The 15,162-nt window shown below is 43.8% G+C and overlaps 1 protein-coding gene across 2 annotated transcripts in view; it reads right to left on the bottom strand.

Annotated features, from left to right (window-relative positions):
• Window positions 1–439: 439 nt before the first annotated feature.
• Window positions 440–15,162, bottom strand: part of chrm2a (cholinergic receptor, muscarinic 2a) — a 68,997-nt gene continuing 54,274 nt past the window's right edge. For both annotated transcript variants that reach the window (XM_056367614.1, XM_056367613.1), the window contains exon 3: window positions 440–2,737. In XM_056367614.1, the coding sequence (XP_056223589.1) occupies window positions 1,188–2,696 (1,509 nt within the window). In that variant the 5' untranslated portion in view covers window positions 2,697–2,737 and the 3' untranslated portion in view covers window positions 440–1,187. The remainder of the gene's footprint in view (window positions 2,738–15,162) is intronic.

The following is a 15,162-nucleotide window of genomic DNA, read 5'->3' as shown; positions in this document are numbered from 1 at the left end:
ACAAAAATACTTTTTCTTCATTTTCTAGCTGCTGTTGAATTGTCATTTTTCAATGCTGTGAGCAAAAACAAAAATGCATTCACCTTAATTGTTTTGAGTTGGAGGCAGAAATTTGGAGACATATTTCAAAACCTGGCAACCTAACCATGTGCATGGCTGAACACCACCAGCAGAAATACTAAGTGAGAAAATGTTTCTTTTTTTTTTTCTAAAGTTTGAAATTATTTCTTGCACTTGGTACCACCAGTGTGCAAAGTTCTGCTTTAATATATTTATATATCCATTATGTATTGATGGCAGCTCATTCCCACAGGGGCGCGTTGGCGGATGGGATGGCTTCCAGCCCTGATGTGACCATGTCAGAGGCAATCTGCACAAGCTGCCCCACTTTATTCTACATGTTGCGGGTTGGAAGTGTCATGATGATGATCACAGACAGAGAGAGAGAGAGAGAGAGAGAGAGAGAGAGAGAGAGAGAGAGAGAGAGAGAGAGAGAGAGAGAGAGAGAGAGAGAGAGAGAGAGAGAGAGAGAGACAGACAGAGAGAGAGAGACAGAGAGAGAGAGAGAGAGAGAAGGCAGGCAGAGGGGCGGGCACACACACACACACACACACACACACACACACACACACACACAGATATACACTGATATGTACAGTTATCTACAGGTATCTTCACTGAACTTCAAACTTGTGAGGTTTGTAAATTCAGTCAGCCCTATTTTCCCATTTTGAAGTTTTCTTGAACAGCGTAGATCTTCCTCCACTCTTTATCGTGTTTTCATTTTTTATTTTTTATTTGTTTTTATCAGCTCAGTGCGACCTCCAAGCGCTGTCTGCTTTACACTTTTTCCCCTTTTATTTTTTTAGCTTTTTAGCTGAATTTTTCCTTCCTCATCTACGCTGCTTCTGCACGACACAGCTCAACGCAACTGGCATCAGTTGAATTTGTGTAGAGTGCTACAACCGGTTATTGAGAGAGAAATTGGAAAAGTAATGATAAAATGATGGACAGTAATATACACTCTTGCGGTCTTCATCATGCTCACAAACCTCTTTCTCAGACACACACACACGTGTATATATATATATGGATGGTGCACACGCACAAGCACGCACACACACACACACACACACACACACACACTCACACACACAGGCAACTCATACTTCAGCTCTGGCTCTTATTTATCTGGCCGACCTAATATTTTTATATTGGCAGAGGAGAAGATGTTTGAATGTCTTTTTAAATGTGACATTGCACAGAGCGTAGCAGGCCGGGTTGATGGTGCTGTTGATGTAGCACAGCCAGTAACCAATAGTCCACACTGTGTTGGGGATGCAGCTGGAGCAGAAGGTGTTAATAAGCACCATCACATTATAAGGAGTCCAGGTGGCTACAAAAGCCACCAGGATGGCCATGATGGTGCGGGTCACTTTTTTCTCCCGCGACGGTGCCGCTTTCTTCTTCTTGTTGGGAGGTTGCTTGGTCATCTTCACGATCTTCCGCGCCACGTGATTCTGCCGCTCCGAGGCCGGGACGATCTCAACGGTGGCGTTGGACGGTGTGTAGCAGTCACCCTTGGGTGATTTCGTCTTGATCTTGATGCAGGTCAGCTTGGAGCCCCCCGCCTTGGCTCGCTGACGCGTGGGCGGCTGACTGGTCTCGACGCTGGAGTTGGCAGTGGACGGCACCGCCTCCTCGTCCTTCTGGTTGGACGCGGCCACGCTGCCGGATGTCGAGTCATTGGAGCTCTCCTTCTCTTCTCCTGGAGCGCAGTTCTCCCTCGCCCCGTCGTCACCTTCGGTTTCTCCGTCAGCGGTGTTTGAGGAGGGTCCTTTACCGTTTTGCAGTTTCCCATCATGCTGGTTGGCCCCGTCGTCAGCATTCTGGTTCTGGGAACCCCCTGCGTCCTCACCTGGGACATTGTTGTTGTTGGGTTTTGGCGTGTTGTTCCTCCTCTGGCCAGGTGACAGCGGCTCTGGGATGGCCGCTGATGGCTTACGGTTATCCTTCTTCACACGGCTCTTGCTTGCTCTGGAGATCTGCCAGTAGAGCTGGATCATGATGATGACGGGCAGGTAAAAGGCGGCAATGGCGGTGCCGAAAGTGACGGCAGCGTTAGAGAAGAACTGGATGTAGCACTCCTTCTCAGGCACTGTCCGCCCACCAACAATGAACTGCCAGAAGAGAATGGCGGGTGCCCAGAGGATAAAAGACAGAACCCAGGCTGCAGCGATCATCATCCCTGCCATCTTGGTGGTTCTTTTGACAGGGTAGCTGAGGGGCTTGGTGACACAGAAATATCTGTCAAAGCTTATGATGAGTAGATTCATGACAGATGCATTGCTGACAACATAGTCCAAGGCTAACCACAGATCGCACACCACCGGCCCCAGGGGCCAGTAGCCTATCACTATGTAGACCGTGTACAAGTTCATGGAGCACAGTCCGATAATCAGGTCAGCACATGCAAGGCTGAATAAAAAATAGTTGTTGACAGTCTGTAAGTTCCTATTAACCTTGATGGAAAGCATGACCAGGATGTTTCCGATAACTGTAACCAAACTGAGGGAACCGGCCACCAACACGATGAACACCACCTCCACTGTCTTGTAGGGGCTCTCACTCTGTTCCTTGACTTCTGTGTCATTGCCTTCGGAGGCATTCCAGTAGGTGAAATTGAATGCATCCATGGCATTTGGTCTTTTGTTGCCACCTCCTACTCAGATGGAACCTGCAAAAGAGAACAAAGGAGAAGAGATCTGTAATGGAGGTGCATCAGCATCAGATTCTTAGTCTTTTGAACAGCATATACTTTATCATAGAGTGACGGGTAAAATTATATTATGCTATTAAGTATAACTCATTCTGGACCACTTCACTTCTGTTATCGACTCAAAAAGAATGCCTGCCTCACACCAAACAACTTTTTAAGTGATTTCACTGTCACAGAAACATTTCCAAAAAACTTTCAGAATAAAATCAGCAGAGTTTTGCTACAGTTCTAGCGCGTCATCTCGATCGTTCGGTGTAAGGTGATCGTCCGAGCTGTCTTAAGTCTTTTCTTTTCTTCGTCTCGATGCTCCAATAAAAATTAAACATGCTTAATATTATTGTGAGTTTTTAGTCCTTGTTCATGCAAATAGTGACGTTCAAAGACGTGAACACTGTCAACTTTCACTAGCACCAAACAGGAAGCAGCAAACCGAGTTGATAGTGAGCGTGGAGGTGACTCCAGGGAGGGGTGACAATGTGAGTGTTTTGGTGTAAGGCCGGCATTAAATACCTGAGGGAGGCAAGGTAAATAATTTCAAAATAAAACAGGAAATCATATATACGAAACTGAACAGTCATTTTAGGGGCGAATCATGATAATTACAGTGTATGCAATTATAATAATTACTATTATTTAGGTTTTCAAAGAGCTTTTCTTCCTGTAAATGTCGACCAGGAGCATTATGGGAAATAATCTCAAAATAATCTAGTCGTAGTCTTGTAAATAGTGCACCCTGCAAGATCTTTTGTCTATACACCAATTAGACTGGTAATTAAAAGGATGAATATCTGACTGATTTTTTTCCATAATCAGTGCATAAATAACATCTCCCCATGAGACACCAACTTCATTAAAAAAAACTGCACCATCTAAGTGCACATAAATGGCTGATGAAAATGAGGATATCACAATAGCCTCAGCGTGGCGGCAAAAAGTTGAACAAAGCGTGATTCATTCAAGTAATCAGTGGAAGAATTTTTTTTTTTTTTCTGACTGGATAACACGGTTTTGTATAATTATTTTTTGTCTAAAAGTGTTTCCAAATGTTGAGTTTGAACCAATTTAAACCTGTAACAGCAGACCTACAAAAGATAATAAAATAATATATAAAAACAGGGACAGGCTGTGAATTCCTAGAGGTACAAATCCATGTGATGTATATAAAAAAAAAATTTAAAAAAAACCTTTGCTGTCATTTCAAAGCATGAGCATCTCCACTGTTATCAACGTGGTGCTTACTTTTCCACACAGAGCGCTCTAAGCTGTGCATTTTCTGAGGCTTTTGTCTGCCGATCCTTTCTGACGGATACATTTGCGACCACATAATGCCTTAAGACTAAGCTTGTGGCTTGAATTGCCTTCTTTTCATTCCTATCGTCTGCATGTGTTTGCCAAACATCCCCCATATCTGCAGTTGATGGGCATTTCAAAATCAGTCTTCCTTCCACCACACAGCCCATATTAACATGAGTTCAATAAAAGAAAAAAGAATTATTGACAAAATTGGACCTGACATCATCTTCTTCAAAGGTCCACTTCCAACTTGCACTTAAAAATTCTCCTCATACGGCACTATAAAGATTCTTTTGATCCCCAAGTGACCTACTAGTTCTCGCTTTTAACCTTAAACACTCGCCTGTGTTGTAGACCTTGCTTTGATTTATACACTGCTCAGTTCTGCAGCTTCATAGGCCTTTGATATTTGGAGTAATGTGGTTTGTCTGCTCTGCGTCTTCACCCCAGCCACAACTCTTGCAGCCATTTTTGGATGCTGGAGTTCAGATTTTATGGCTCACTTGTTGGGCTTATCACTCCTCAAGTTTGACATAAATATCATCAAGCTGGAGCACTGCTTCAGCTTTTCCCTCAAGCTCCCTTTTTGTACAAGAACAAATCAAACTTTATTCAACCTCTAAATCAAAAGCTTTCTTTGAAAGGACTCTTGTTACTTAAAAGGTCCCACATTGTATAAAGTGAGACCTCCATGTCTTTTTTCATCATAAAGCAGGTCTAGGTTCTATATTAATACTGTGAAAGTATCAAAGGGCTCAGTCCACAGACAAATGCACACAGCCTATATTCAGCAACTGAGCCTTAAAACCAGCCGTCAGGACTTCCTTAACTTTGTGATGTCACAACAAAGCACTCACCGCCCTCAGACATGCCCCAAACCAAGCCCACCTGGACCCACCATGCAACCTCAGGCTCAGAGCCTCCCTTCTGATTGGTTCACCGAGCTGCCATTACTGGAGCTCCAGGGAGAAGCCTGAGAGAGGAAATGTAAAACTACACTAAGATGGTTTTTGGTACTTAAATACATCTTGTTATGGATATCACAACTTAAAATAAAACACCAGAAAAGCAGATAATAATATGGGACCTTTAAAAGAAAGATCACATTCATGTCAAGGGGAATCTGACTAAAAACCACTGGGGGAAACCACATTCATCATTGTTCAGGCAACATCTGGATGTTAATCATGCGTGCTGTGTGGACACGCTGCAATCTGCATTCTTTTGCCTGAAAACACACATCTGTGAACATATTTTCCTTTATGGTGAGGTTACAGCATTCTACTTTTCCTTTGTTTTGCTTCAGTTTTCTCAACTCTCGTAACTTAAAGATTGTTTAAAAGTAGCTTGTCATCACATTCATCATCATCATCATCATCATCATCATCATCATCTCTGTAGGTCACTCACATGATTCGAGCTTGATGGTGACATTAGATTGTCTGACTTCATCAGATGGTCAATGACACTCAAGTCACTGAAGTGTCATGGGTGACACACACACACACACACACACACACACACACACACACACACACACACACACACACACACACACACACACACACACACACACACTCTACTGCAGCTGGAGAGCCGTCTTGTCCAAGACTTTGCCATTTCGGCTTACAAAAGGTCTTAAACAGTTGAGCACAGTTGCTGAGTAACTAGTGAACATTCACTTATCTGCCATGCCAGAAATCCCTAATCATTGCATTAGGCATGGAGCTAAGCTGGCCTAATCCCCATAAAATGTTTAAGTCCACCATTTTATATTCAAAAACACCAACAATACCAATGGGACACACTTGTGGCTCGCATGAGACAAGTGGATTAGAGAAGTAAAGTGGATCAGTATAGATGGTCATGGCACAGCGGAGGCCCGTTAACTCCCCTCGCTGCTCTTTGTCCACCTCCAGCTGCCATAAGCCTCGTCCCTCACCTGCATCTCTGCCATAACAAGGCGAAAAGCCGCGCCCCGGCTAGAGTCGACTAAAGATGCGCAAATCCTCTTCAGCTCAGTGTGGACAGGCGCGGTTTTCAAAGCAGGACTGAGGGGAGCTCAGACTTGGTTTTAAAAGCTTCCGTTCGCATACTGTGAATTGTGTTAGTATGAAGCTGCTGCAGAAAAAGACTTCCTCTTCTCAAGGAGAGCCGGTTATATTTCAATCAAGTTTAGTTACATAGTTTTGCTGTCAGAATCCCTGCTTAAAATATCTTTATCTCATTTCCCTAAGATGTAGCGAACAATGGTAAGGACGTTGTACTGAACAGGGAAAAGACAGATTCAACAACTTCAGTTCTGGCTGGTAGAAATCCTGGCATTCCGGCCCGCTGAGCATGAGTGCAGCTGCCGTCGCCTGGGGAGAGCAGCAGTGGCACTCCTTAGCATAGCTATCAATCACAGAGCTTACCTGCGAGTCTCAGTGCGACGGCAGTCAGTGCCAGTGCATCTGACAGAGCCCCAAGTCAGAACATGAGCGCCGCCATCATTATCCTAAGAGGAGGTGAATATTCAGATTTTTCTTCATATCACATTTCCTAACGGATTAACATGTTCACTACACTTGAACTAAATGATAAGACAGACTTGGTGTCATGGTTTCAAACTTTTCCTGTGTAACTCGTTGGATTCTGAAATCCCGAATCCCTTTTTGTTTGGTGTATTGGAGAAAAAAAAAAAACGTGACAAGTCAGTTGCTGCCATGAGAGGATGTGAATAAATGAGCTTGAGTATTGTTCTGTGTTCAGACTTAGGAATTCCTGGAGCTGGCTCACTAGAGCTGAAAATTGCTTATGCCCTCTGGGAAGCATTGAGGGCGAACCCTCACCCTTTCTCCACAACTTCTGTCCTCACTTTGTCTTTTTGTTGTAGACTCTCGGCTGGTCAGATGTCCACCGGGCAAAACCAAATAACAGGACAGAAAGTAAGAAACAATCATTGTGTTTTTGCTTAAATGACAATAACTGCTTTGGCTTTTGTTTGAAGCTAAATAACCACTTACACGGGTCACCGTTTTGTCATGGACAGCCCAACAGGTTTTAGCTTTCTGTTGATATAGCTTCAAACTATAAATATAAGACACGTTTTTACCAAAAGTGGCAGCTGTGTTGTTGCACTTGAACCAGCTTCCTCCCTCGTGTCCAGATTCCCATTCCCCCCCCATCTCTGAGCGCTGATCCAAGGTAAAGCCCAGGGCACTTGCCCCCTGCTTTTGATGATTACATACACTTTTATTGCTGGCCCTCTCCATGGGAGTGTGCAGGGTTAGGCCTGCGTTTACTTGCTGGTTGTATAGAAAGCATGACTGGAATGCAAAACCTGCAATCATTGCTGCGGTACACCAGGTCCACAGGGGGCTGCAGGTCCATCCAGTCTCCTCTCAGTGGTGTTACAGTTCATTGATATGAGCAAGTTTTGAAAATAGAAAATGAAAAAAAATCACTTGCTCATCCTAAGCTGAAGCCTTCTCTAGTCCAGACACCAAAAAAAGCACATTTGTCAGTTTCTGGCAAATGTTAAAGGAGCTGGTGTAAATACAACACTTCCAATGTAATGTGATAATGGGACAACATCAGTTATGGCTGGTAAACAAAGTGGATGCCTTTTTCCTGACCGAGACAATCTCCCACATCTTTTGGACTCCCGTGGAGGTTAACTTCTTGCTTAGGTAAATATTGGCTAATTTTATCCCAAGTGTGTGTAAACTACTTTTGCAGCAGGGCTATCAGTCAGACAGGCTGACAAAGCACTAAGATACACACAGACACACACACACACAAAAAAAAATGTACACAAATATTTAAAGAAATGTTTGGCAGGAAATGAAAAAGGTTCGGATAACCATCAAACAAACACACACACCATCTCGGTGTGCTGATGAAACATGGCCACCAAAAAAAAAAAACAACCTGATAACCGAATCTGGAGCTGAAGTATAATTACAAATTTGCATTCACGTCCACCAGCTCTTTCCACTGTCTCAAGGGTATCAGACTGTGAGGGATAGGTCTTGAGAGCTGCCTGTAGAGATTCGGCATAAATATTTGTACAGAGAATGATCAAAGCCATTTATCCACCCATTTTCAGCCACTTATTTGGATACTGGATCATGATGGCAGTGGGTTAAATAAAATAGGCCAAACATCTCATCTTCCTCCCAGAGTTACAACTTACAGTTCTACCTGGGTAATCCTGGGGTGTTCCCTGCCCAGAAATGATACGCAAGCCCTCCAGCAAATCTTGTTAAGGTATCCTCCTGGATCTCAACCTGTGAGGGGACCCAGGGGGACACCGCCGAAGGGAATACCCCCCCCTCGGAGGCATCCAGTTCAGAACAACTGGTTCCTTTCAACTTAAAGAGCAGTAGGTGTGCTTGAGGTTAATTTCTGGATGTCTGAGCTTCTCCTAGTCCCTGTGGGGCCCGGGCCACTGAGGAGCCCAGATACCCTCTGAAGGAAGTCGGCTTTGGCTGCTTCTGTTCAAAATTTCATACTTTCAGTCACTACCCAGATGTGAAGACCGTAGCTGTGGGTAAAGGTACGCTCACATTACATTTCTGCACAAAGAAAAAAAAAAAAAGATGTGATTTAATGTTTCTGATGCAAAAAAAAAAATAACGATCCCACCAATAACAAACTCTTGAGTAGAGAGCGATACAGTCCCAGATACAGTGCAGCTGTATTTCTATTGGCCAACAAGGCATATCCATCCTCAGAGTTGAATAAACTTAACTCTGGCTTGCTAAGTTATCGAAGCCAGCTGGTCACTGCAGCACAACATGAAACCTACGCTCAAACTTAACATCGTTCGGAGGTCAATAGAAGTGAACGAGAGAAGGAGTAAATATTCATATATTAGAAAACGCCTTAAGGCTGAAGATCAACAGGTAAACTTAAAACTAAGAGTCCAGTATAACGCTTGCATTGCCTGTTAATCTCATCCTCTGGACACAGTGTACTACTTCAATTGAAGCAGCACATTACTCCCAACATGAAGGCACATCCCACTCTAGTAATACAAGAACGAAGTCGGCTCTTGTGAGCGTCTCCACATTTGGGTGACGTCTCTTGACGTTGACGACTCAGAAAAAGTCCAGTCTCAATCCAGGTGTTTTTTCACCTGCTAGCGCCCCACCCAGTCCTGGTTCCCTGAGGGGGGGTTCCCCGGATTCCCTATTGTGTGTGAAATCCCTCTCATTAACATCTTGTAGTCACTAATTTTGCCCCTCACATTAGGAACAATGTGTCTTGGGAGACCCAACCAGGAGTTACTGCCCTCTGACAACACAGCCCTCAGGGTCATGGGAGCACACACAAGCACATGCAACATAAGATTATGATTCCTGAACAGAGTGTCAAACCCTCATGGGATAACACTGATAATAGCATCTCATTAAAAGTTAGACAATAGCATCCTGCATGAAAGGATGTAATTGCAGCCGAGACCTCTCCTTTGCAGGTGTGACAAAGCCTCTCAAACCCCAGACCTCTCTGGCAGCGCTTGTGTTAAGTGGACATGAGGCTAGAGACGTTAATGGGGAGTTAACGAGCAGGAAATGGCATTCAAGCGGGTGGAAAAACAAGCTGTGATAATCTGCAAACAGTCAACTACCCAGAGATTCCCCAGAGAACCTGTAGGTGGCCACGTGTCACTGTGCGCTGAGTGAGGGGAATGAGCTCAAAATGTACACAGGAGGATTTGCAAGTCTGTGTGTGTGTGTGCACATATTTTTGATTAAGAACACAGCGAAGAGGGGGGTGGGGGGTTGGTGGTGGTGGTGTGTGAACACAGGTCTTGGCCAGACTCTACTCCCATCTCCCATTTCGGATCCTAATCAAAATGAAAAGCAAGTGACTCGCTCCACTCCTCCTTCATTTCTGTGGATGAATTGTCTCGAGCCTTGACAGCAAGAGGCCCACAATTCTCTCACCGTGACCTTTAGACGCCACTTCACAGAAATTATATTCATACTGATTTACCGCAAATTATCTTCAGCATTGCAGGAATGTCATTTTAAGGTGCCCTCTATCCAGCTACAGCCCCCGCCTCCCCCCTCACCTTTCCTCCTCCTTTTTCCTCACCTCTTCAGAGGATGCTCACAGATCGGCCGCGTGATACTGCCGCTACTTTGCCATGGCAGCCTCCACACCATCTGTGAAAAAAGACTGTCACATACGACCTCTGCTGTTCTGCCAGGCAGCCTGGACCAATGACTGTTACGATTTGATTCACTGCAAGCTTCCACTTTCACCCCCCCCCCCCAAAAAAAAAAAAAAGAAAAATGGATAAACACATTCTGAAGCTAAAATTACTGGAAGCAGGTTTTAGCCTTCTAGTGAGCATAGATTAAAGTAGCTTGCGAGAGCCAAGACAACTTATTTTGAACAGATGCAGGTCAATGGGAAGATCTAACCACAACTGACAGTTTATCCGCTTTCTTTGATGCAAAAAAAAAAAAAAAACAAACACTGGAGCTGAGTCCATAAGTCCCTCAGTCCTCGAGCAATCTGGGAAGGTGAGGAAGATGAGTCAATTTTCTCCTGTCATACACAGAGACCCTGCAGCAGCTACGACTTGACAAACACCGTCATACCACCTACTCAAAACGCTCACCATCTTTGCCTCTCACACTAAAACGTTTATTTCACACAAACAATTTAACCTAAGATTGAGAGGGGGAAAGAAAAAAAAAAAAACCTGCACCATGCATCCTCTGTTGATTTGGCTTTAATTAGCAGATTTCCATATTTCTAATCATAATTGCTTCTCAAGAGTAGAAGAAGTGGTATGAGCTGCTAACCCCACCTGGTACAATTTCATTAGTCTGAAATCTCGGTGGAGAGTTTGAATGTCTTATTATAGTTGTAAATTGGCTGTGCTTCCAGTATCAGTACAAATATCTGCCATTATCAGCAAACTTAATCCAAAAATAACATCATCATTATCTGCCCGGAAAATAAAACCACACCATGTTAGCTGAACCATTGTCAGACATCTTTTTTGCCCCCCCCCATGGAAATCGTCCCAGGTGTCTGTTCGAGGACACATGACAAACATTTTTTTTTCCCCCACTGGGTATCAAGGACATTTATTGCAGCAGCTCTGGAACAAGCTATAATCAACAGGCAGACATATTAAGCCAACATCTGGCGGGCGAGTCGTTTCTTCTCTGGTGAAAATGCAGCTGGACGTTGCCAGCTCACAAAACAGATAAGCCTGCGTTGTCTGTGTACAGGCTAACGCTACGGGAGGGAATAATGTAAATGTGTGTAGTGATCTCACACTGTGCATGGAGAAATCCTTTAAGCTTGAATAAGTGTATTGACAGTTCCATTTTTTCCCCCTCCCATAAAAAGAAATATGCTCACTTTTGATTATCTAATCTGTGTCTCATGTGGGCAAAAATAGAACATCGATGATTGTTCCCGCATGATACAGAGCATGCCTTTCTCCACGGCTGCTGCATTTAAGGCTCTGATTCAGATAACTCCAAGGAGGAGGGGAGCTGCTGCTAAGCTTCGCTTGGCCAGGAACGCTATCATGTACCACATTATATGGCAATACAGTGTCTTACCATATTGTTGCTATCAGCTAAGAGCATCTCCCAAGCAATGTACCCCCCATGAGAATGACAATATAGCTTGTTTCCTTTTCTATATTGCCTCTGGGACTCCCCTGCTGTCCCCGCTTCTTCAAACCATGCATGGCAATGAGCTGGCCTGCTAGCCCCAGTTGCTGGCTCATTACTGATTTCACATAGAGCGCAGACATGGATGCACTCTCCACCGAGCCCCTGCATTTATGTGGCGGATCAGTAATCGCCTCACGCAGGTGAAGCGGAGCCCTGCTGGTGCTGCTCCGGGGCTTCCTCTCACAGGCTTTGTTCAATTAAACCCTGCTCTTAGCTGCCACCACCGAACAAGTGTATATTAGTGTCACATCACCCAGTATGGAAATTTAAAAAAGGAAAAGGAACGGAGAGGTGCTGGAGAGATGGATGTACGACAGCACGACTAAGAGGAGTAAAAATAAAATGTGAGGCTGCGTCTGCTGCAAACAAATGGAAAGGTCACCTTCTATTAATGTGGTGCAACGTTGCCTCTGAATAATGAGGCTGCGTTATGCAACTGAGCTCTCAGACTCTCAGTACAGTGAGTGGTTCTGATCATGCCACCGGCTCTCTGTGTGCATCGACTTTATGACTAGACATTTTAACTCAGGCCGATGAGCAATTATAACGAAACCTTTGACTAGAGTGTGTTTAGTGGGAAGAACATAAGCCTGTTAATGTCATTCTCTGAATGTGACACTCTCAAAAAGGTTTAACTGCCTCTAAAAATGTGTCGAGCACTTAGTTTGCATTCAGTAGTTGAGGATCACTCAAGAACAAGTCATGTGATATTATACACACACCCTGATGTACCCAAGTCTCATTATGGTTGAGTCCTGTCCCAGGCACTTTTATGAATTATCTACTACTAGATGTTGACTTTACAGTTTCCTCCCAAATGAAAATCAGAAAAAGTGGGTTGTTTTATTGTGATTTGTGCATTGCAGCTTTTCTATTGATACAACCACTGAGGTCAAAATAAAAAAATTCTACACATAGTGCTTTTAATTTTTAATGCACTCACTTTAAGCAGATCATAATTGTTGCATTAAAAAAAAAAAAAAAAAAAGACTAATCAGGCTTCAGCGTTAGATAGAATTACCTCTGCTTTGTCTTAATTTGGACCTGCCCCAATTGTGATCTCGACTCAAGACTTCCTTCGAAGTCCAGTTGAGTTTGAACATAGCTCTGCATCTGCACCAAAAACACATTCAACAGGTCTAAGTCCTCCTAACATTTTCATCTTGTGGAGAGGAGTGCCTGAAGCATGATGGTGTTCTTTTGCTCACCCTGTCGTGAATCAGCATGCCTGTCTAAGCATCCTTAATCGCTTTGCCAAGCATCACTGTCACCCTGCTACTGTCCTGTCCTCGTTCCCCTGCATGTGTCCTGCCTGTGATGTATCACGCTGGCACCATCCCTCGATAGAAAGCTGTGGTGCTCATTAAGATAGAGAAAGATAGCAAAAATGGAAAAAAGGCAGGGAAGGCAAAGGGAACGAGATAAAGCGTGTGCCTGTTGGATTTGTTCCACTTCATTGTTTCTGTATTTTGCCGCCCATCCCCCCCCCCCCATACTCTCTTTCTCCTGTGATTCAGAGTTTAGTGATAAAAAGCAGAGCTATGTTGCCCTTGGACAGGTTGTTCTATTTACAGTACCTGTTCCAGTTTTGTCATGTTACAGTAGGCCAGGAAATGATTTACACTACAGTACACATTCCTCTAGAGCAGCATTCAGTAAGGATAATATTAGACTTGATGCTACGCAGATGATACTCAACTATACCCGTCATTTGCACCAGATGACCCCAGGGCCTCTGCGTAGATCTCAGCTTGTATCTCAGACACATTCATATGGATAAAGGTACACCACCTTCAACCGAAACTCTCCAAAGCTCAACCATTGGTCATCCCAGCCAATCAATCAATCTCTGTACCCCAGTATCAATATAAAAGTCACCTCTTCATTTCTCACCCCAACCAAGGTTGCGAGAAACATGGGTGTCATGTTTGATGACCAACTGTCGCTCTGACTATGTTGGATCTGTGTCAGGCCTTACCTGATTCAGTATGTCACCAAAAGGCTTGGTAGAGACCATAATTCTGTCTCACCTCAAGTACTGGAATGCTCTTCATGCACAGTGAAACCATTATAGATGGTCCAGAATGCATCAGCGCGTCTGGTTTTTGATCAACCGGACATGTCAGCCCGCTGTTCATTGACCTCCACTGGCTACCCATGGCCGCCCAAATCAAATTCAAGTCACTGATGCTTGCCTATGGAGTTACTTGTGGATCTGCTCCCATTTAGTTGAATTCAGTCATATAGGCTTATACCTATATTGTGTTCCTCAAAGAAACAGTCTGGCATCCACACCTAGACATACGGCTATGTCAGTCCAGACTGTTGGTGTTTGTCATTCCTGATGATGGAATGAGCTACCAAATTCTATCAGATCTTCAAAAAAAATTTCCCAATGACTCATCTCTTGGGAGACCTCTTCTCAAAACACCTGTAACACCTTAACATGCTTAACTTGCACTTACTGTGCACTTCTTTACTTGATTTCTTTGCACTTTGTTTAATAGATTTAGTACTTAGTGTTTACTTCAAGGTCTTCTACTGTACTGGAGCTTGAGCGTTGTCCCTCACTTGTAAGTCACTTTGGATAAAAAGGTGTCTGCCAAGGCTTAGAACTATTTCTCATCTCCAAACTCTAGTTTCTCGTGTTGTTTAAATGCAAAAGCTGAACCAAAAGCCAGGAGACTATAACAAACAAACAAACAAACTGTCTATTTCAGTGCAGCGTTATGGGACTTGTGGTCCAAGAACCACTGATGTATGAAGGCTCTCTGTGGTTGTTCACTTGCAGAGGGATCTGTCTCACACTTGTAAAGCAGCAACTTTAGCTATGTCAGATAAGATGGGAACGCAGTGTGCCGCAGAGAGTCACAAGTGGCCATCAGCGTCCCTGGCAGTAATCTGAAGCCTAGTGGTGTTGCTGAAAATAAAGCTGACAGATGTTAAACCACGGAAGCCAACCTTGATCCAGATAACAGATGCGCCATGACCAAAACTCAAAGCATTCAAACCTGACGGCCTGTCAAGCCACGTTGTCTCAGAGACAGGCAATTTCGACAGGACCCACTTATGTGGCTTTCCCGATTCGATTACCTTGTCACTGCCTCTCATTTATCCGCTGATGAAAAGAGATTAATAGTGGACTAATGCGATACCTGACTGGCAATTTGTCATCTTTTATTATTTCACCTCAGTGACCTCTCTAAAAAGGGGATCTACAGTGTTTTCACATAACTTCTAATACTGTTAGTTTAAGGCTTATATTTATGCAAAATCCTAAAAGAAACATTGTTGGAGGCCACTATTCAGCTTCTTTCAAGAGTAAAATTATAATAAGCTTCCATCCTCTGAATCTCCACTATATTTCACAGCCACTGTCATCAATTATACATGTTG

This window comes from Seriola aureovittata, chromosome 22 (assembly GCF_021018895.1).
Source record: "Seriola aureovittata isolate HTS-2021-v1 ecotype China chromosome 22, ASM2101889v1, whole genome shotgun sequence".
Classification (NCBI taxonomy): Eukaryota; Metazoa; Chordata; class Actinopteri; order Carangiformes; family Carangidae; genus Seriola; species Seriola aureovittata.
The sequence above is the reverse complement of the archived record's forward strand: the minus strand, read 5'-3'. Positions and strand labels throughout refer to the sequence as shown.